The sequence below is a fragment of the Hippopotamus amphibius genome, chromosome 7 (assembly GCF_030028045.1).
Source record: "Hippopotamus amphibius kiboko isolate mHipAmp2 chromosome 7, mHipAmp2.hap2, whole genome shotgun sequence".
NCBI classification, from domain to species: Eukaryota; Metazoa; Chordata; class Mammalia; order Artiodactyla; family Hippopotamidae; genus Hippopotamus; species Hippopotamus amphibius.
Window position 1 is genome coordinate 88,535,289 of NC_080192.1, and position 23,476 is coordinate 88,558,764.

At 48.4% G+C, this 23,476-nt stretch overlaps 1 protein-coding gene across 16 annotated transcripts in view; it reads right to left on the bottom strand.

Moving 5' to 3' along the window:
• Positions 1-23,476, bottom strand: part of DYSF (dysferlin) — a 232,291-nt gene that overhangs the window by 122,516 nt on the left and 86,299 nt on the right. For 8 of the 16 annotated variants that reach the window (XM_057741364.1, XM_057741357.1, XM_057741355.1 and 5 more), the window contains 6 exons: positions 14,461-14,529; positions 14,289-14,332; positions 10,794-10,876; positions 3,187-3,228; positions 1,504-1,619; positions 883-996 (listed from right to left, as the gene is read on the bottom strand). In XM_057741364.1, the coding sequence (XP_057597347.1) occupies positions 883-996; positions 1,504-1,619; positions 3,187-3,228; positions 10,794-10,876; positions 14,289-14,332; positions 14,461-14,529 (468 nt within the window). The remainder of the gene's footprint in view (positions 1-882; positions 997-1,503; positions 1,620-3,186; positions 3,229-10,793; positions 10,877-14,288; positions 14,333-14,460; positions 14,530-23,476) is intronic. The other 8 variants (XM_057741366.1, XM_057741361.1, XM_057741359.1 and 5 more) reach the window with 1 other exon arrangement.

The following is a 23,476-nucleotide window of genomic DNA, read 5'->3' on the forward strand; positions in this document are numbered from 1 at the left end:
TGCAGAGCACCCGCCCCGCACCACTCAGGCTCTCCACCGTGCCAGCCAGCTCTGCAGCGTCGCAGGCTGCCACGTGCATGGGATGAATAAATCCCATTGTCCCCGCTGGCATCGGGCACAGGGCTGAGGACACGGCAGGCGCTCAACCACACGTCCCAGCCTGAACCAAGATGACTTTACGATCACCTCTGTGGAAGGCAGAGAGGAGAGGGACTACAGGACTGGGTTTTTAGATAAGGTACACAGTGATAACAACTAACACTTATGAGTGTTTACTGCATGCAAGTATGCATTAATCTAATTCTCACAACAATCTTACGAGGTGAATATAATTATCACCCCCACTTTACATATAGGGAAACTGATACAGCTGATAAGTGGTCAAGTCAGAACTTGAACCAGCACTGTCTGACTACAGGGTCTGAAAGTGTAAACCACCATGAGGACTCCATCAGTTGCCTCCTGGACACAAGGCCCAGCTCCACCACTTGTTGCTCTGCTACATTTGAGCCTCAGTTTCCTCATCTATAAAATGGAGGTACTCATGGCAGCCACCTCACAGGTGTTGGGAGGACTCAATGACATCAAGAGTGTCACCAGCATAGTGTCTGACACACAGTCAGTGACTAATAAGTGTTAGCTGTTCTTACATTATTATTACTATAAAATAGCCTCTCATTTTGCATCGAGCTTTAGACTTTAAAATACCTTCATTTACCTTCTTTGAGCCTCTAAACACTCCTTAGGGAGACAGGGTAGGTGTTGGATTACTCTGAGGCCAGGAGGTGTGAAGGCACCTGAGTGTGGATGGAACTGAGCCCTTCTCCACCAGCCCCACTCAGCCACCGCCCTCCTGGCCCCTCCCAGGGCCACGCCCCTCACCTCCACCCGAAGGATGTCATCTGCAGGGAGATCCTCCACCTTCTGCTCACTGTGCTCTACCAGCTTGGTCTCCAGGGAGAGCAGGAGCCGGCCTCGGTAGGCCACGCCTTCCCCCTGAGAGGGGAGGTTGGGTCAGCAGGAGCAGGGGCAGTGGAGGGGAGGAGGGGAAGGAAAGGAGTCTGATCTGGCCCTGGGGTCACTCATCTTCCAGGCACCAGGAGGGCCCTGAGCCACACCCCATCACTCTGCGGGTGAGGAAACGGTGGCCCAGAGAGTTCCAGGGACGTGCCACCGAGATGGTCAGCACCAGAGTCCAAACTAGCCAGAGAGAATGAAACCTGAGAGGGATAGGGGCTGGCCCCTCAAAGGCCAGGAAAATTGGGGAGGGGGTGTCAGGCTGGCCCCGAAGGACAGGAAAAGGGAAGGGAGTGGGTGGGAAGAAGGGACCAGGAGGGGGCCAGGAGGAAGAAGCGTTCTTTAAGGGGGTGGCTGCCTGGCCCTGGGCCCACTCAACTCCCATCAGGACCTTGGAGTCCAGCCCAACCGCAGATGCTGCCCAGGCAGAAAGACCCTCCACACAGGCCCGGGGGTCAGGGGGCCATGGGTTCCTGTCTGGCTCACCTTGCCTGTGTTGAGCTCTGCATAGGGGTCCGGGAAGCCAGTGAACTCCCTGGGGCTGCCGTAGAGGTTGACATAGCAGGGCCCAAAGGTGGGGAGGAAGCCCAGATGATCATCCACTGGGAGACACAAGTGCAGATCAAAGGGGCTGGACCAGTCGAGATTTCTAGCACTCAATCCAGCCACCTTCAGGCCCGTCCCCAGCTCTCATTTCCGCGCACGTGCACAGGATGCAGCCCCCGTAAATGTATAAAAAATAGTGACACCTATGAAAGCTACCACTGTCTCCCATAAGTCCCTTTAATCCTTACCACCATGCTGAGATGTGGACATTTGTATTGTTTTTATTAGTCTCATTTTACAGATGAGGAAACTGAGGCCGAGAGATGCAAAGGAATATATGACTACAAAGAGGCATGACCCAAAATGGTCTCACCTCAAAGCACATGCGCTCAGCCAGCATGCAAAGCTAGGGCTCAGCGCCTCCACAAGGAGGCCCAAGGGGCTGGTGACCAGAGATGCCGTCTCCCAGGGACTAGGAAGGGGACCCAGCTCGATGTCACCCCCCACACAGGGTGGCCCCCAGGCATATGTCTCCTCCATCCCTGTATCCTTACGAAGTTGAAACAGACCATCTAATAGACTTGACTCATTCTGGCACCTCCTCTCCCTCCCCCACATTGTGCAAAGGACCATCTTTCAGTGGAGCAAGTTGGAGGAGAGCTTGAGAATTATACTAATGATGAGGGAAAATCTTTTCTCCACATCATTTCCATCCTTTTTGGAGGCCCTCTTTTGTTAATGTCATGACTTTCCAGCTGACAGCCAAGTTTCCCAGGACGGGACGTCACTGGCCAGATTCTGAGAATCCTGAAAAGCCAGGGTGCCCCTTTCAGAAGAAGGAGAAAGAGGCCAATTCCAGAATGGCAAAGGTGGAAGGTGAGCCCAGGAGCAGGTACCATTTGGGATGCTCCAGTCCATATGAGTACGTGTAGGGCAAGGTAGACACAAAATAAGTGGTCTCACCAAGGAAGTACTTGAGCCAGACCCAAGGACTGACTGCAAACTCTGAGTGCTCAGGCCCTGGGGGTGAGTTCCAGGGCTTGGGCCCATCCTCAAGGAATAAGATATCACCAACTAGAAGGCAGGAGCATGCCTCCCCCAGAGCCCCACACCCAGCATCACCTGTCCTCCAGTCCCCAGCACAGCAGGGCTCTGGCATTGGGGACAAGGGTGGGAGGCCTGATGAAACTGCTGTGAGCATGACTAATTACTTGTACTAAGCATCTCGATTATAATTTACCTTGTAAATTTCAAGAGTTTTCAACCCGCCCTGGCCTCCTCCCGGTCCCCGAGAAGACTTATACTGCCCCTGCCTCATCATGGACCCCCTTGCCTACTCCACCCCCTCCCTACAGAAGAAAGTGAACTTAAGCTCCAGGGCCCAGCAGATTCTGGAAGCGGTATAGAGAGTGGGAGGGAATTGCCTTTGAAGCATTCCAAGCAATTTACATATTCGACCATAGTTGAGAAGTAACAGCCAAAGGTAAACTTGGGGATTGTAGTGGGGAATCTTGATCCCACCTCAGGCAAATCAAAAAAATTCCCCGGCAACCACCACCCTTGCCCCTCCAGCAAAAACCTCAAGGCCCACTCCCTCGTCATTCCAGAGGTGAAAGCACGTACGGTCTGTGGCTGGAGGAGGCTTGGCCACACCTGCAGGCTCCTCTGAAGCATAAAGAAATGGAAAAGGGGTTAGGATGGGCATGGCTGGGTGGAAGACCAATTAGGTGAACGGGGCATGTGGATGGACAGTTGGCAGACAGACAGATGGAAACGCAGCTCCTGGACAGGGAAACAGATGTGGCCCGAGACCCCAACCCCAGCCCAGCTGTGAATTTATCATGCAACTAAGTCGTCAGTGTGCCCCCCTCAGGCAGACACAGCCCCTGTGCCCCCGTGATCACTCAGGTCCCTCCCCACCGGTGAAAACTGGACCAGAAACTTGACTCAATACATTCAAGAAATAGCACAGAAAACAAAATGTGCTTTTCCGTATTATAGCCAGATAAGTGAGGAAAACAAAATACAGATGCAAAGAAAGGGTGAGGGAAACTCCAAAGGGTCAGAGCTAGGCAGCGAGGCACACCCAGCGCTCCACCCCGCAGGCAGGTTGACTGCACTGAGTGGAGGCATTTCAAGGCACAAGATCTCCACCTAGTGGTCATTTCCAGTATTTCCACTGAGGGCACCGTGTTGCATTTTCACAACAGCAGGCACTGGGATCTGGCTTTTGGCACCTGCCGTTTCAAACGAAGCACAGTGCCAGGCACTGTCCATTAGCTGAAGGTTCTATTCTTGGGTGTACCCTAAATGCTGGTGAGGAGTGTCTAGAAATAAAGGAAGCAAGGAAGGAGATGCTCTGGCATACTTTTGGCTTCTTGGAATCCGTCCCTCACTTATAGGCAGGTACGAGATGCCCCCAAAGAAGTAGGCAGCCCTCGGTCTCCTTCCACTGCTCTCTCCAATTCTGCCTCTTCCCACGCTCTGACCTTCCCTGTCTCCTCCTCCAACCACCTAAGCGTGGCCAAGTCTGGGGTCCTGAATCACCTGGGGCTGTGTTTGGTGAAACCCCTAATTATTTTCATTCATTGATCACTTTTACCTATTGGTCTCCTTCAAAAAATAACACCTAGTGCTATTTTCTTATAGCTCTATGATCAGAGTTAAGAGCCAAGAGTTGAGCGAAACCTTGTGAAGGAAGAATGAAGAGAGACACAGAAAGAAAGAGCGTGGGGGAGAGAAGAGGGAACATAGAGCCTGGATATGAGGACAGGGCTGACCAAGTGCGCACAGAGGGCAGCACGGAGGGTGGCAAGGCGAGGCGAGGCTCCGGGGGGCCTGAGGCCCTGGGACCCAGCCCCTCAGCTCTCCACAGCAGGCCTCAGCTAGGAATGCCGGCTGGCAGAAGTCAGAGCTGCAGAAACCATAATTCAGGGCCATTTTCATATCCACAGGAATAGGTTTTCATCAGTGGGGGAGCAAGGCCTCTGGTCGTAGGGGAGTTTCAGCAACCACAGAGGACCAACACAGGCACAGCTGCAGCCCCAGGAGAGCACAGCCAGGGCCCACCGGAAGGAAACAGATTCCACTTTAAGCTCCTTCCAAATGATTACAAACAGGCCTGGCCAGTTATCTAGGGCTAATGAGGCCAAGGTCATAGTTCCGACCCCCATGTGCTTCTTGCAGGAGCAAACATGGCTTTCCACCCACAGACCAGCTCTGCATCCTGGCTGCAAACTAGTGCCCAGCCCAGACACAGATGGCCCCTAGTCCCACTGGCCATCTGAACAACACGTGCCTCTGGTGGCTGGGAGGACCAAGTTGGGGCCTGCAGGGTAGCCTGGTTCCCAACCACGCCTTTTCACGAATTCCCTCACTCATTTATTCGCCTGTTCGGCAAACCTAGCAGGCACGGTGCAAGGCATGGTAAGACACGGCCCTGCTGACAACTGAGGCCAATGACTCCTAATTTGGAGGCAGGGTCATAGGTCTCTGGCTACTGAGGGTCATCCAGGGTCCTTCCCCTGTGTCTGCAGGCAGCTCATATAGTCAAGGGCAGAGTCACCAGTGAAGCCACCCAAGACAAAGCCTCTACTTAGTCCTCATCACTCTTCTGCCAAAACACAAGTGTTCTGGTGTGTTTTCCCTAAGCCCAAGGAATAGGAGCTGGGGAAGCCCCAAAACACAGATGAATGCTCCCGGTTCTGCGGCCTGAGCAGCCCAGCCCAGCTCCCTCACCTGCGGAAGTCGGAGGGCTTGCCCTCCCAGCCCGGGACCCCACATTTCCTGGAGAAGCTGAGGCCACTACCTGCGGCCAGCCCTGCCGCGCCCTCTGCCTCTCAGCACATCTCCCACGCCCACGGCTTGGCTGCCTGACACCAGCCCGCGCCAGGCAGGAGGAGAAACCAAGAACTGCTGGGAAATCCTCATCGTCTACGTTCCAAAGACGAAAAGAAACGAATTTTGGATTTCGTAGCTGTGGAAAAAACTGCCTGAGTGCTATTTATGTAGCACAATTTTCATATGTACAAAGTTATAAAAGAATCTGTGTAGGTTTCATGGGTCTCATGTGCCTGTTACCTTTTGAAAGAACTGCAGCTTCTAAGGAAAGCCCTCCTTGCTAAAAAAACAATTTTTTTACTAAATGCTTTGGAGCACAGGGTCCAAGGAATACTTAAGTGTGCCCAGGCAAACTTGTGGGCAGAAGTGCTTAAGAGGCTCGTGTTAAGTCCTGTCCTAGCTGGAAATAAAAACAAAAACACGAAAACAAAAACTCCTGGTTGGATCAAATAATTTGGTGGCCAGGGAATACAAAGGAAGAACCCATTTTTACAGTTTGCTTTAGTTCAGGTTTTGAGAGCAGTGGGGAAATCCAGGGCCATGCATCACCCAGATGTTCTAGAACACCCCAGTGTGGAGAAAAATGCAAAGAGCTGAAAGTTGGGGTGACAGTCTGAGGTGGCCTCAGGACAAGTGGGAGAAGCTTGGCAGGGAGGGAGGCAAGAGCTGACCTTCTGGACCTAGAGAGAGGCTGGGAAGAACGGCTCCAGTTTCAGCAATAAGTCTAACTTTTATTGCTACATAGATCAAGCTATTTAACTGCACATTTAAAACTGGTTAGCTGGTGGCAAGAAGATTCGCATTTACGTCCAAAAGGATCTGTGGGAACCAGTGGTCCCTGAGCCATGCTGGGTTGCCCATGGCCTGAGCGCCATCTAGTGGCCAAACATCTTTCTCATGTTCCCATTCAAATATTCATGATGACCCTGGAAAATACCAAGGTCAACATCACCACCAGATGTGAAGACTGATAGGGGCACAGGGATCTAAACTCTCCTTCAGGTGGCTGACAGCAGGCAGAGCTGTAGCCTCATGAAACTGTGGCTGTTGGAAAACAGAAGGTCACTTTCTGCCTCTACCAGCGTCTGTCCTTGGGCTCAGAGACAGGGATGGCACCAGCCAGGAAACCTGGAGAAGATGTTCTTTCCATGCCCGGAGTTCTGATCCACGAGGAGCCTAGAATACTCTCTCTCCCACCCACCCGCATGACACACAGCCTCCACCTCCAGTCCTTCCACCTCTACAGCCACCTATCAGAACAGCAATCACAGAAGGTGGACTGCATCCTGGGACCAGCAGTTCCCACAGGTGGGAGGCGGAGGGGCTGGGGCAGGAGGAGCCCAGATAGTGTGACTCCTGAAAGGGAGTTTTTGTGTATTCCACCAATTACAAGTATTAACAGTGAAATCAGAATGACAGAAAGCAGCTAGACGTTAAAGCTGAATGAGGGCATCTGGAAGTTCATTGTAAAGAATTCTTTACTTTTATGTATGCTTGAAGTTTCTATAATTAAAAGGTTATTTTTAATGTTTCAGAGAATCTAGAAGGAATTAGTCAACTTCAAGAGTGCTAGGTGGAATCTTCCAGAAACTGGGCATGCTAACCTGTCCTCCAGATAAAGAGCTGGGAAGATGGACAGACAGAGACCCACACATCCTGTCTGTGAAAAGACACCAACACTAACTAGATCTTGTGAGAGTGAGTACAGGAGGAGGAGGAAACAGAGGGCCAATCAGGATAGGGAAACAGGGAGGAAACAGCATCTGTAAGATTCAAGAGTGTTCACCAGAAATGCTCAGGAAATGATTTGGAGTCCTCAGTAGAGTGCAAGAAGACATAGTTTTGTGGAACAAAACAAAACTCAAGGGAGAGAACAAACAGGAAAAGCAAAATATAAAAGGAAAGACGGAGGGAGAAGAAGGCATGACAAGAAACTAAAAATGCAATATCCAATTTTAAGTCACATGGAAAGCAGTAAAAAAGCAGAATTGGTACAGTGGGGGGAAAATCAGATTAGGGATGCAGAAAGCCAATAATAATGATACTAAACAGCAAACATTACTTTGGGGTTTCTTACGTACCAGAATGTAAAATTTATAGTCTCACTGGATCCTTACAAGAACCTTACAAGGTTGGGACTGGCGGGAGGAGACTGGAGCAGTTCACTCCAGCTGCCTGGTTCCAGAGGTCCTCTCTCACCCTTCCCCCACCCTGTCTTCAGCTGCTTAGGTAACAATGTTAGAATAAATGAAATCAGATTTAAGAATTAACTAGGGACCCAACGTGGGGTGGGGGGCCATGGCGACGCGGGAGTGGGTCCCCCTCCCCTGGCCGCCCATGCTCCGTCCCTCTCTCGCCCTCCCCTGCGCGCTCTCCTGTCTCTCCTTCCACGAGGCCTACACATGCCCCGGGGTTTGGGTGCTGGAGAATTTGGTAAAAGCACCATTGTGAAGCAAATGAGGATCCTGCATGTTAATGGGTTTAATGGAGAACAATATTACCCCTAGATGATGGCTTCAGTATCTCATCTTCCCAGCTATGTCCTATCACACTTTGCATGCTGGAATTGCCCGTCTTAGGAACTTCCAATAAGAATACTATTCTGTTGTGGGGGGGAGGGGGGATGAGGCCCTACCACCTAACCTTTAAAGATAACTGGGGAAAAAAAACAAAAACAAAACAAAAACAAAAAAACAAAAACAAAACCAACAAAAAAAGTAATCCCTAATTGACAAAAATGTAGTGTATCAACCATCCAAGGCATCTATGTAAAAAGTGATTGACAGTTTAGTGTACCAAAAGTTGGCATTTGAGAGCTATGACACGTCCTTATTGAACCACCTACTGTGTACTAGATGCTATGCTAGACCCCGACCCCTATTAATAGCTACTAACAGCCTGCTCTTCTATCTGTGACTCTGTCCTACAAGTAAAAATAAGTATTAACATATGTGATAAATAAAAATTCTCTGCATGTCTCAGCAAAAAAAAAAAAAAAAAAAGAATTAACTATGTCTCAGACAAAATTCAAGGGAAAGAGTCCTGCACCTACACAGATCAAAGTAATTTTTTAAACTGTAAGGAAAAAGAGACATTCCCACAAGCATCATCTAGTCAGGGGGAAAAAAAAAAGACTACCTACAAAGTAATCAAATTAGACTGCTCTTAGAAAATACACCAAAATAAATTCAAAATAGATTAAATATTTAAATGTAAAAACTAAAAGTAAAAAATAGAGATAAATATAACATTGGGGTTTGGTGAAGGCCAAAAGCACGACATATGGGACAGAAACCATAATGCCATTATTTAAATAAGAAATATTGAATACAAACACAAGAAGTTAACTAGAAAGTTAAAAAGGAAACAAGTCTAAAGATAGTTAAAGGGTAAAAAGATGAGAGAATAAAAAATTAGAAAATGTTAGAATTAATATCTAAATCCAAAAGCAGATTCTTTGAAAAGTCCAATAAAGTCGGGATGAAAAGAAAACTAACAAGGCTAATCAAGAAAAAAGAAACTTCAAACACATATCATTAGAAATAAGAAAGTAGATAGAATTGTTTAAATTATAAAAGATTGCTCTGCACAACATATAAATAAAAAAATTAGAAGACCTCAATGTAATGAATGTTTTTCTAGGAAAATGTAGATTATCAACTTTAACTATAGTAAAAGTAACAAACTAAAAATACCAATGATCACAGGAGAAACTGAAAAGGTTTTAAAGAGCTAGTGCTACACCCACTCAAAAAGGGCACCCAGCCCATATGGTTTTATGGGTGAATTCTTTCAAACCCTCAAAAGACTATATTCTTATGTTATATAAACTGTTCCAGATGTTAGAAAAGACTTTAAATCTTTCCAATTAATTTTACAGAGCCAGCACAGCCCAGATACCAAAACCTAAGAAATAATAAGCAGACATACCAATTAAAGATAATAGAAAATCAAGAAATAGGCCCAAGAACACATTTAGGAATTTAGTATGGGATAAAAGTGGCAATTCAAAATGTAGGGGAAAGATTATTCAATATACAGTGTTGGTATCACCAAAGAACAATTTTACAAAAAGTAACGTTAAACCCTTTCCTAATTCACCAAGGAAAAGATTAATACATTTGGCTATGTAAAAATTTTAAATTTCTATATGTTAAAAACTATTAAAGGATAAAATAAAGTTGACAAAAATTATTTATAACATGTCTGACAGAAGAAAGTTAACCTCCACATACATACAGAACTCATAAACAATGAGAAAAATACAAGCATACCATCAGAAATATGGACAAAAGCATAAACAGGCAATTTACAACAGAGTAAATTTAAAAGTATATAAATATATATAATTTATAAATGTAAGATAATTATTAAAATACCTTAAAATTTACATTGGTCAACATTACGAGATAACAATGAAATAAAATTAAGGCAAAAATGAAATTCACCCAACAAATTCACAAAGTTCTTTTTAAATACCATTATTTTGCATTGTGTTGATGAGGGTGCAGCAAAATAAGCTTGAGTGACTGGAGTATAAATTAGTCCAGTCTTACCGTAGGGCAATTTTGATATATAACAAAGGATCTAAAATGTTCAAATCTTTTGAAACAGCAATTCCACTTCTAGGTATTTGTGCAAAAGAAAAATCACGGATTACATAAAGATTCAGCTACAAAAATGTTCAACATCAAATTAGCTGTTTATAACATGAAAAAATAAGAAAACACCTAAATAGTCAACATTTAGTTAAAGTGGACTATGGTACATTCACACAATGGAATATGTGGATTCATTTAAAATTATATTGTAGAAGAATATTTAATAACACGAGTAAACATCTACGTTTGTGTTGCCAAGTGACAAAAAGCAATTTTCGAAGCAATTGAAAATTGTTTCAAAGCAATGTTTTTATGTACAAACCTACATACAAACAGGTCCCAGAATATTAATATTTACCTCTCGTCTGAGAGGGTAGGCTTACGGATAATTTTGTGAGTCAATTTTATATTGATCTTTCAGACCATCTCTTTTAAATTGTACATAATGATCATGAACTACATTTTAACAGACCAATGAAAGCTATTTCAAAACAGAAACTGCTAGAGCACAGTCAGCCGACGTAGAAGCCGGTGGATGGTGTGACTGCAGGCACCAATATCATCTGCAGCAATGAATTCTCTCTGCGCCATTCGGTGGTATATCCCACCACCCAAGGTGCGGCCAGCCCTAAACACAAGCCCATCTCTCTCACTGGCCAGAGCCCTTCTCCCTGGGAAACGAGCAGCATTCCCTTTTCTGCAAACTCTGAAAACTAGAGGTGTAAGACAGTAGGGGTGGAACAGGGGAGAGCATGCAAGGCCAAAGGGTAGCACAAAGGGGGAACTTACCTTCTATTTCTCCTCCAGAGGCAGAGATTTTCGACATACTCAGGTAGGTGGTAGCCACAATGTCGTTGTGGGTGAGGCGGTCCCTAGAGCAAGGGGCAGAGAGGGCCTGAACAGGGCAGGGGGGGTCGCAGGCCACAGCCCACCCAGGAAGGAAATGGCCTCAGTTATGCATCATTAGGGGTCCCAGTCTCCACATGGGGTATGTTATGGAGGCCTAGTAATCTTAGGCAAGAAGAGACTGGAAAGTGTTACTCAAGACTCCTCTAGGGGGACCCAGTCCATCTCCCCCACCATCAGCATCCCATCAGCCAGGCTGGAGGTCTGTGGGCACAACGGCAGGGTGGGGGAGCAGGAGGCCGTTCAGGGAGCCAGAACCCCCAGACCCAGGGAGGGCAAGGCCCCAGGGGCTGAGACGTACCCAGACCAAGGAGAAAACCAGGTGACCAGCATATCTCCAAGGCCACAGTCTTAATCAGCTTACGGTAGCTAATGCATAGCTCTTTTTTGTATCTGATTCTGCATGTGACAAAGCACTTTTAACCTCCCTTATCTCCTAGGATCCTAACAATGGCCTTGAGGAGCAGGTATTTTCACTAACATCTCCATTGCACAGATGAAGAAAGTGAGGCACGGAGCCAGAAGGTCTTTGCCCAAGGTCAGCCTGGGACGGAGGGGCAGAGCCACAACTGAAACCCTGGTGTCCTGACTCCTGGTCCAATGTTTGCACAGTGTCCCACACGGCTTCTGTCTACAATACAGGGCCTGTCCTGCCTCCAAGAAAAAGGACTCTCCCCTCCCCAACCAGCATAGGGGACCATGAGGAGAAGCTCGAGGACTGACTGTCCTGTGCAGACCCTTCCTCTGTGCCCCACACCTGCCCCCTTGACAATAGTATATAGTAATAGCTAGTGTTAATTGGGCGCCTCCTGAGAGCCAAACGCGGTCCTAAAACCGTCACGTGACTTGGCTCATTTAACCCTCGTGTCGGCCCTAAGAGGCAGGTTCTGCAATTAGCCCCAACTTCAGATGAAGAAGGTAGGCAGGATGGCAAAGCTGGGGTTTGAACAGGATAATGCCTGATGTGGAAACCAGAGCTGTGTTGGCAACAGCCTGCTGCATCCTTGTCAGTCTAGACCAAGAGTTCTCAATCCAGCAATTCTGACCCCAGGACATTTGGCAATGTCTGGAAACATTTTTGGTATGGAGGGGAGCAGTAGAGAGAGACCATGGTTGTAGCCAAACATCCTACAATGCACAGGACCGTCTTCCACTGCAAAGACCTTTCGGGTCCAAAAATGCCATAGTGCCGAGACTGAGAAACACTGGATGGGGCAGGATCTATCTCCTTCCAGAAGGTTCCCCATGTGCACCTTCCCTCCTCTTGGAGCCCCGTAGGCCCTCCCTCTCTGCTGTCAGGAGATGACACCCACGCGCCCCACTGTGAAAGACCTGCCTGTGCATAGCGATTTCACTTTTCTTTTAAATCTTAAAGCCATGAGATACCAGATCTCTGCTGCTCCCTTCCTTCCTCCTCTGCATTTCCCAGGGAGGTGATTAAGCTTTAAAGTTTTCTATCAGGGCTATATTAGGAAGAGTGAATTGTCAGCACAGATTTGTATCACTTTTCCTGGTGAATGACGTTAATACGAAATGGAAAGTAAAAATTCCCTTAAATATTTTATAATGAGATTATCAACACCAGATAATTGACAGCTGATGACACTTTTAAACTGCCTTCATGACCAACCCCTAGAAAAGACCAGTCCTTGGAGAGGAATAGGATTTTTGACCTCTGGTCTTACCTGAATCTGGTGAGGAGGAAAAGAGAATGGGAGCAGAGAGGTTTTGTGTCAGCTTGGGGGGGGCAGTAGTTTGGGGGGTTTTGTTTTTTAATGAAAAAAAAAACAATTCTTTACAAACTGAATGGAAGATTAAGTTACAGAGAAAAGGCCATATGGACCATATCGTATTTCTAGGATTCAGGTAATAATACACGTTTATCTGAGTTTTCTGGGAAGAAAGCACTTTTCTGGATAGGAACTTGCAGCAGCAGAATGCTTTCTGGCCAAGAGCTGGGTTTTGGGGCTTGGGGTTGCTTTTGGAAAATACAGCCAGTCTGAAAATAGCCTCACAATAAAAATGCCACTTCAACCTAAACCAGAGAGGCAACCACCAGATTCCGTCATGTGTTTGGATTGTACAGTATGCCCACGCCTCCCACGGCTCACACACACGCAGGTGAGGCCTGTCCACAACACGGGGCACACAGCGTCCACGTGCACGCACGCCCACTGCATCCGCTCACACCGCCACGCACAGACACGCACCCAGCGCACGCACACAGCGAGGGGAAGGGCTGGCTCTGGGCACCTAAAGCACATCGCCCCCAAACCACCTCCCACAGAACATACCAGCGGTCAGGGCCCCAGAGGCCTCTCCCTCCTGGCCCTCCTCACGCTCCCTTCCTCTCCTCTAATTCTCACAAGCTGTTTTCTCCCGGGCTGGGGACCTGGCGCACGCTGTAATGGCTCTGTGGCCTGGGGGTTTTCCCTAGTCTCTCATTATCCTCCTGGCTGGGGGTGCCATGGGCCTCCGACCAAAGGACAACACGCTGGGAACCGCACAGCCGAGACTTTTTGGGGGCAGAGAAAGGACAACGCTCTCTTTGGGGAAAGCCTGGTGTCGGGAGGGTCCTGGGGACCCCTAACAGCCCTTGGGTGTAAGAGAGGGCGCCTCAACACAGAGGGGACAGCACGGCCTGGTGGTTAAGCCCACGGGCAGTGGGAGCACAGGCTTGGGTTCGAGCCTGGCCTCAGCTGCTTCCCAGCTGTCCCCTTGGACAGGGCGATCAGTCTGTTCAGATCTACTCCCTTAGCTGTAAGGTCGAGCCGTGCCTGGAGTTGAGCTGAGTATCAGTTGAGACACGCATGTAACGTGCTCACTGGGCGGAAAGCCTAGAGCACACATACGCTCACTAAAGGTCAGATACTACGTTTCTAAGATGTCCCTGTGGCTACTGCCCTCCCCTGCTGCAAGCCGGCCGTGGCATCCCCTGCTCCAGCAACCTGGCCCACTTCCCCAGCCTGGAGACGCACTCCATCCCACCAAGCCTTAGGGCATCACAGACCACCCTCCTAGAAGCCCTGCTCTCTCCAGCCTCCTTGCCTCTGCTTATGACCCTCTCTTCATTAGAATGCCTTCATCCTGGACCTCCCAAGACCACACCTCCTCCAGGAAGCCTTCTGGGCCCCTCCTGGCCTCAGGGATCTCTGGTTCCTGGAGTCGTCCCAGCCCTGCCTGGCTGCCCTTGGAGCAGGGCTGTGAGTAAGATTCCCCAAAACAGCCCACACCCTCTCCTTCTCTGGCCTCCCCCAGGGAAACTACCTCACCTGAAACAGACTCTCCCACTGCATGCAGCCTGAATGAAAGGAAACCAAAGGACGCAATGACCCCTGACAACAGCCACCTCTAAAGACCCCAAGACGCAGAACTCACCAGTCTATGGCACGAATCCTCATTTTCTCACACATGGAGGGAAACTAAGGAGGCAAGAGAGACGTGTTGGGATGGGGTCCTTCTGAAGAAGCAGAAGTCTGGGTTGTGGGTGGGAGCTAGGGAGGCTGGGAGCCCAGGCCTCCTGGGGAGGGCTCCTGGGGGCAAGGCTCACCATGGCAGGCAGCGTGATGCTCTGGTTCCACTGAGGGTTGGCCGTCTTCTCCAGGACCTTGCTACAGAGCTAGAAGACACAGAGGACATGTGGATGGAGCTTTGAGGGGACTCTGGGCACCCTCGGGGACAATCACACCAGCCAGCAGCCATTCCCTGCCATGTTAGCCACCTTTTAGGCTCGGGAGAAGGCTGTGGGGGCCTCGGGGCCTGGCACAGTGGGCTCAGACACAGAGAATCTTTCCAGAGACAAAGCTCAATGGTAGGTCAGACCCAACGGGGCACTGGGGGGAGGGGGGAGGAGGGGAGGGGTGTGGAGAGGCATAGATTGTTTGAATGTCACAATCTTTCTCCCTTATCTCATACCTCTGGATGGAAATTCCCCTCTCTCACTTCCCATTATGGCCGCGACCCTAAATACAGGGCCCTGAGTCCAGACCAGATCTCCCAGGAGTCCTAGGGTCTGAGGCAGTCCCCTTTGCCCATCAGCCCAGATCACCTGCCCCTTTGGAAGACTGTGAACCCAAGAGGTTAGAGATGGAGGGAATGGGGAGAGGAAAGGGGGGCAGGACGGCCAGGGCAGGGGGCCACACGCTGTCATCTGAGAGTGAGAGGAAAATTCAGTGAAGACGCAAACCTCATAAAGCAGTCTGCCTCCAATCAGCCCGGTTTGTAAGACAAACAAGAAACCTAGCAGTGGAAACCAGATCTGAACCAGAGGCTTGTGCATTCTACTCTGCCCCGGGGTCCCCAGGGAGGGACCAGCGCAGGGCATCCTGTACCTACACAGGGCAGCAGATGAAGACTCTGCTTCGGACATGCACATCCTGGAAGGTATGTGTGTCCTACACATGGAAACAATGAGCGTGCGTCCTCAGAGCATTTAATGAGAGCCCTGATAGTGTGAAGCCTCTACACGCGTTATCTCATCTAATGAGCATCTGACCAGACTGGGGGCTTCGGACCCTCCATCAAATGAGGGTGTGGCCTCCCTAGGGGCCAGGACTTTGTCTCCATCCCTGATCCACCCAGTACCAGAGCCTGTGCCCACCATCCCCTCCTCCATGTGAGAAGAACCCAGGCAAAGTCTGGGGGCAGGGATGGGTGCCAGGACCTGGTCCTTGTATGAGCAAAGAAAGGAGAAAGGAAAGAAGAGACACTGACAATCAGATGGAACAAAAGGCAGAGTGGGACACGCAGTTCTCAGGAATAGGTGCACAGAGGGCTGTAAAGCACACAGAAGAATGCTCAATCTCTCTCATAATAGAAGAAAATGAATGAGATACCACGTCTCAACTACCAGAGTCATAAAAATGTCTAAGTCCGACTGCCCTCTCTTGTCAAGGTGATGGGGAAACTGCACGCTCAGATTTTGCTGGTGGAAAAAGAGAACAACTCAACCCCTCCAAAGGGTAATTGGCCACTATCTTTCAAAATTACAAATGCAAATGCCCTCTGACCTACCGGTTCTACCTCTAGACAGTATCCTACAGAAAGACTTACACATGTGCAGAATAACACATGTATGAGGTTACTTGCTGCAGCACGGCTCCAATTAGGGAGGACATGGAACAACCCATGTGTCCACCAACAGAGGACAGATTAGGTGAAGTATGGTCTGTCCACAGAATGGAACACTATGCAACCTGAGAAGAATGAGGACCACTCTATGATATGAAACAACTTCCAAGTTATAGTATTAAGTGAAGAAAGCAAGGTGCAGAGCGGTGAGTATAGTGTGCAACTGTTTGTTTTAAAGGGGTAAATGTAAGAATTTATGGTCAGATGTGTGCGGCATATGCATAATTAAGCCAGAATGATGCCAAATGATGGATACATAAACGTATGTGGTGTGCAGAATAAATGTATTACCGAATTCAAAACTTAGCTGAACAAAAGTTTGAAAAGAAGAGAGGGAGGGAAAAAAAAGAAGAGAGGGAGAGAGGGAGGGAGGGAGAGAGGGAGGGAGGGAGGAGGGAAGGGAAAGGAAGACTCTTTAATCAGACACACTTGAGAGACCCTGCCAACATTGCTCCTCAACTCCCTGGACAGGAAGGCACAGGTTGTCCCCACCCTCCCCCAGCACTGCCACAGGGAGTCGAAGGCCTCCTCCCCAGCAAGCGCTTCCACCTGGCTGCCCTTGGAGGCTTGCCCTGAGACAGCCCACCGAGATCTGGGTTTGGGAGCCTGAACACAGCAGGTCCCTCTGCTCCCACACACCCCAGGCCAGCACTGCCTCTGGCCCTAGAAGTCCCCAGCAGCCTTCCCACACCCTGCTCCACTCCCCACACTCAGCCAAGGCAGCACCAAGCTCCTCTCCTCTCCTCCTCCTCTTGGAACCTTTTTATTTTTTACCTGCTTTCCCTTCCTGATGGAGTGTATTTATTACACCCCTTCTGGAGGGCTATTTGGCCACCTGTATCAAATACTTAAAAATAAGCATGCCCTCTGACCCAGTTCTAGAAACTTCCTTACGGAAAAGCAATCAGAGTATAGACAAAGAGTCCTGTATACTGATGTTTGTCACAGAGTTGTTCATAAAAGAGGAAAATAGTAAAAAAAAAAAAAAAAAAAAAAAAAAAGAGGAAAATCGCAAAAAATGGTTATCCAAAAATAGATTAAATGTTATGTTATATTCATCTCATGTAATATTATGCAGCCATCAAAGCCATCAAAAAATTGATTTCAAAGAGTATTTAATAACCTAAGCAAATATTAGATGATAAAAGCAGTTCACCAAACCACATAGATACAGTGGATTCTCATTACTGGTGGTAGCTACACTTTCTGTAAGTCACCAAGAACATGAGTTGATGAACACTGAAGCATTGCTTCTAAGGGAAATACAAGGTTAGGTTCCTAGAAGCCTCTGTCACAACATTTTTTATCAACTCACCAATAACCTTGTTTTATGTGTGTTTCCATGTCAAGACATTTTTTATTGTATACTGTGGATTCATTAACACTGAACTCACAGCCTACAGCAGCACTCTACCCCATGCCCGAATGAAGCTTACCTAATATATAGTTTCCGCATAAGGCATGTCACAGCCTTCTTACACAGAGAAACACTAGACAGTATTTCAGCACTACACTTGGGAGTCACTGTAAACACTGAAATCACCAGCAAAAAGCACAAAAAAAAATTCAAAAAGCATGACACTAAATAGACTGGAATGGGACTTCCCTGGTGGCGCAGTGGTTAAGAATCCACCTGCCAATGCAGGGGACACAGGTTTGATCGCTGCTCCAGGAAGATCCCACATGCTGCGGAGCAACTAAGCCCGTGTGCCACAACTACTAAGTCTGAGCTCTAGAGCCCATGAGCCACAGCTACTGAAGCCTGCATACCTAGAGCCTGTGCTGCAAAACAAGAAAAGCCACCGCACTGAGAAGCCTGCACACCGCAGTGAAGAGTAGCCCCTGCTCCCCGCAACTAGAGAAAGCCCACACACAGCAACAAAGACCTGATGTAGCCAATAAATAAATAGATAAATAAATAAATACATAAATAAATAAATAAAATAGGCCAGGAAAGGACACGTTTACAGGATGAGAGCTGAAATTAGAAGGGAATCACATTGTTCCAGCTCAGCTGGCAACAGGCACCTCAGCTGACGCAAATTGTTTGGAGTTTTGCAAATAATCACCAAAGCACCGTAAGGATTGATTTGGGGTTACAAATAAATTTTAATGAGTAGGCAAATTTGCAGATACAGAATCTGTGAGTAATGAAGATCAACTGTATTCTGAATCCAATTATTTTTCCAATGGGGCGGGGCAGGGCAGGGCTGGGGTTGAAAGACAAAAAGAGTGAGAGCTACAGGGAGGAAAACATACCAGCAGAAAATATAGACAAATTTTAATAGTGGGTATCTCCAAGGTGGCCTGCAGAAATATGCTTAATTTTTTCATTTTCCTTGCTTTTTTCTCTGACTTTTTTCATCTTTTTATGATTCACAGGTTTTATTCTTGAAAAAAAATTGCTTTAGTCTCCCACCCTGCCCTCCAAAGTACCTCCCCGTCCTTTCCCCATACCATGCAGAAGTGTGATATGTACGCGTGAGCGCGCACACACACCCTTCTATCTCCCTAGTAGCTTGGCCGAGTCAGGTATGGTTCACATCTTAGATAATAGTGCCACCAAGTGTCCATAAGAGGAAATGCAAAGAGGGCCAGGTTGGGGTGAGCAGGCACACGGAGGACAAATCCCCAGGGCTCTTCAGAATAGGATGTAATGAGAAAACGTGACACACCAGAGACAGAGAGAGGGACAGGCAGGACGAGACAGGTGATAAGGGTAGCAGAGAAAGTGGGGGGAAGCCATGACAAGGTGGCTGGGGTAGAGTGTAGCAGACACAAAGACCTGGGGATCACCAGAGGAGGGAGGGTCTCAGCTGCCTCCTTCATAAGCCCCTTCCTTTTAGAGGGAAAATGGAGGGTGCAGCTTCCTTCAGGAGCCCAGCCACTCATCAGCTTTATATATTCCCTTGCCCGGGCCAGGGCCCCGACCTCCATCACCTGCCCCAGACACCTGCACCTTCCTAGAAGAATCCCCAGGGCCAGCCAAGGGCATCTCAGAACAGAAGACCTAGAGAGATCAAGGTGTTGGCGAGAACACAGGAGCAGCTAGGAGCCCCAGAGCTCGGAGGCTCAGCTCCAAGGGGAACCACCGAATGTGAAGGCAGGTGGTCTTGGTTCTAGCCATCGTCAGAGCACCCCACCGTGTTGGGAATGTGAAATAAAAATAATCCTGAGACATGACTTGCCCACTGTCAAGTTGGGAAAATGGACCCCTGTCCTTGGAGTTAGTGTCCAGCAAGATTATCCAGCCAACCTTCCTGCTTCCTTCCTGCCTTCATCCATCCTGTCACAGTGCCTCCTAAGGGCATCAGACTCTGACCCCAAGCCCAAACCAAAACTGCACTTGGGTAAGACCCACTGGGAGCATTCACATCCCAGTGTAAATGAGTTTAAAATTCATGTTACCTCTGCCACAGACATTTCCCCTGAGACCCTGAATTAGCCTGGAATGGAGGAGCACCTCAAAGGCGCTCCCAGTGGCCAATATCAGGAAGGTTCACACATCCAGCACCATAATGACTGATTTTAACACCCTGATTAGGGTTAGGGTGCACATTAGCACTCAAAAGAGAAAAGAGGAGGGGAAGCTCTTCTTTCCAAAAAAAAAAAAAAAAAACGCCAGCTAATAAAGAGAGAAGTAACGATAATGAGAGGATTGCCCCTTTGCAACCCCAGGTGAATGACTTGTTTGGGCAAGGTCAATGGCTACATGGCCCATTAGGTAAGAGGTTGCTGGGAAACAGAATATTGGCACATATCGAGATATCGCACACAGATTACCTGCAAAGTACAAAGGGGAGCGTGTGCTTTGGCAAGGGAGAGATCTGGAGACACCACCTAAACCAAGTAATCAGTCATCACCAATGATGGGATAAGCTGACATTTTGCTTCCTGTTGTGATGCAATAGGATGTATGAAACATCACCCATGATGAGTTCTTGCCAAAATAGATCATTTCGGACTTCCTGGGTAGCTAAGTGGTTGGGAGTCCACCTGCCAATGCAGGGGACACGGGTTTGAGCCCTGCTCTGGGAAGATTCCACATGCCACAGAGCAGCTAAGCCTGTGTGCCACCACTATTGAGCCTGAGCTCTGGAGCCTGTGAGCCACAGCTGTTGGGCCCGTGTGCCATAACTACTGAAGCCCGCACACCCAGAGCCCGTGCTCTGCAACAAGAGAAGCCACTACAATGAGGAGCCCGTGCACCACAATGAAGAGTAGCCCTTGCTCTCAGCAACTAGAGAAAGCCCCTGTGCTGCAACAAAGACCCAACGCAGCCAATAAATAAATAAAATAAATAAATTTATTTTAAAAAAGAATAGATCATTTGAATCTAATCTGGTCTTGAGACTTAACTTTCAGTTTATATAGAAAATACAGGGACCAGAAGAAGAAGTTAAACAACAACAACAGAAGAAAACAGTGGGACGAATCCAGGACATGGACAAATGGTTTGGGCTCTTCGAAAGTTCAATGTTGGTACTGATGAACCCAGTGGCAAAACAAGAATAAGGATGCAGATGCAAAGAATGGACTGGAGGACACAAGGTTGGGGGGGGTGGGGGGTGAAGGGGAAGCTGGGATGAAGTGAGAGAGTAGCATAGACATATATATACCACCAACTGTAAAATAGATAGCCAGTGGGAAGTTGCTGTATAACAAAGGGAGATCAACTCGATGATGGATGATGCCTTAGAGGGCTGGGACGGGAGGGTGGGGGGGAGTCGAGGGAGGGAGGGAATATGGGGGTATGTGTATAAATACAGCTGATTGACTTTGGTGTACCTCAAAAACTGGTACAAGAATGTAAAGCAATTATATTCCAATAAAAAAATAAAGTTCAATGCTGTGGGGTGAGAAAAATGGGAAGGCTGGACGCAGGTAAAAGGCTGTTACAGAAGAGACAAATGCAGAGCATAAATTCCAGTTGGGTTTTAGATCAAAACAAAATTAAAACCAGCTCTAAAAGACATTTGGGGGATAATCAGAGAATTTATATGAGCCAGTATCTGACAAGAGTAGGATATAATTGTTAATTTCCTAGGCATGATAATGTTATTGTGGTTACAAAGAATTTTCTTTTTTTCAGGAGATGCATGCTGAAGCCTTTAGGACAGCAGTCCCCGACCTTTTTGGCACCAGGGACTGTTTTCACGGAAGACAATTTTTCCAAGGATGGGGGTGGGAGGTGGGGTTTCAGGATGATTGAAGCGCATTACATTTATTGTGAACTTTATTTCTATTATTATTACATCAACTCCACCTCAGGTCACCAGGCATCAGATCTCGGGGGCGTTGGGGACCCCTGCTTCAGGGGCAAAGTGTGCAATTAGGTTTCAAATGATTCAGCCAGGAAGGGAAAAAGTATCCATAGAGAGAGAGAGAGAAAGTAAATGCAGCAAAATGCTCACAATTGTTTCATCTAAGTAGAGGCCATACCAATGGGTAAGTGTTCATTGAACCATTCTTTCAACTATTTATTTATTTATTTATTGGCTGTGTTGGGTCTTCATCGCTGCGCAGGGGCTTTCTCTAGTTGCCGCGAGCGGGGGCTACTCCTAGCTGCGGTTCACAGGCTTCTTATTGCTGTGGCCTCTCCTGCTGCAGAGCACGGGCTCTAGGCACGCAGGCTTCAGTAGTTGTGGCTTGTGGGTTCTACAGCACAGGCTCAGTAATTGTGGTGCATAGGCTTAGTTGCTCTGTGGCATGTGGGAATCTTCTCGAACCAGAAATCAAACCCGTGTCCCCTACATTGGTAGGTGGATTCTTAACCACTGTGCCACCAGGGAAGTCAACTTTTCTCGATGCTTTTAAATTTTAAAAAATAAAGTCTCAATAAAGCATGTAATATTGATAAATAGTAAAAAATAAAAATTAATAAACTAGAAAGACAGGCACCAAACATAAACATTGTATGATGGCTTGTGGGTAATGTTATTTACTTTTTTCTATATTTTTCAAAATTCCTTAATAAATATGTGCATCAGTAGTAAAAGAAAAAAGAAAAAAAAAAAACATAAAATGGGGGGTGGGGGAGAAGAAGAGTGTGGACATTAGGTAGCAGGGAAATGAAACAAGCTTATCCAAGGCCTTTCTCTTAGTGAAATCACACCTGAGCCTCAGCGACCAGCCCCTGACCTCAGGGGTCCCTTTGTTGGTGGGATGGGCAGGCAGACCCTGCTTCTTTCCAAAATGAATCTAAGAAGAGATTAAGTGAAAAAGAAAACTGCCAAGTGCTGTGTGAATGGGAGCCCATCATCACCCTTGGCTTTTTGCGTTTGTTGTTAAGCCTGTAAACGCCTCCGCAATTGTCCTTTAACACCTGCCTGTCTCCCGCTCCCAGCCTCTGCCTCCCCAGCAAAGCGGAGCCTGCTGCAGGGCGCGCACCTGCCCTCCACTCAGCTCGGTTCTCAGCCCTGCTCCTCCGCGCGTTTCCACCCAAGTCTTCCGACTCAACTCGCCGGAGCCTGGCGCTGCGGCCTTCCGGTGGACCTCTGGGCCAGGCTGGCGGGACCCCGGAGGGCGCGACCCGACCCTGCCAGCTCCCTGGGGTCGGCACCAAGCTCAGAGGCGCCCCCGCAGCGCCCCGGGAGCCCGGGCGGAGGCTGCGTCCTCGGGATACGTCATTCTCCCCCATTTCCAGTATTTCCACCACAGTCTCTGCCTTGAGCTTACAGAGGAAACGAAATCGGTTTGTTTCCCCGAAAGAAAATCGGAGGAACAGGACTGAAACAAACACCGGAATGCAGTGGGAAACGGGCTAAAAGACAACCGCGCAGACGGCCGCGCGGAGCCTCGAGGGCTGAACGAGCACATCAGGCCTGCGGCGGTGACGGAAGCTGGACCTTGAACGATGCAACACACTTTGGGGGGAAAGGGCCAGAAAGGACCCCGGAGTGCACAGGCCCGGGCAAAGGCTAGAGGCGTGATCGCAGGGCAGAGGAGAGGACACGCGGGCTCCGTGCGGGCTGTGCACAAGGGCCCCGCGAGCGAGCCAGTGCGGCTGAAAGCGGCTCGACTCGGAGCTCCAAGCGCGCTGCAGAGCTGCGTCCGCCCAGGAAGGGGCGCGATGTTCCGCGTTCGCACAAACACTGTACAAGCTAATACCGGTCATGGAGATGAGGCGAGAACGTTCGGCTGAGGGAGACCTGCTCAACCAGGTTACGTGGTTTGAAGTTCATTTTACAGACAGGGCTGTGTTTTACACTAAATATGCTGGTGGATTTCCACGGGGAGAAACCGGAGAAGAGAACGGGCCCAAAGCTGTTGCGTGGTTCTGGTGAGAGATGACAGTGGCTAAGCGCATAGAGAGAGGAAAGGACCTTGGGATTGTTGCAGGCAAGAGCTAGGGGTGGCATGCTGGATGCAGGGAGGTCAAAAAAGAGGGAAGAATGAAGGCCGGCCCACGTTTTCTGCCTGTGGTGGTCGCACCT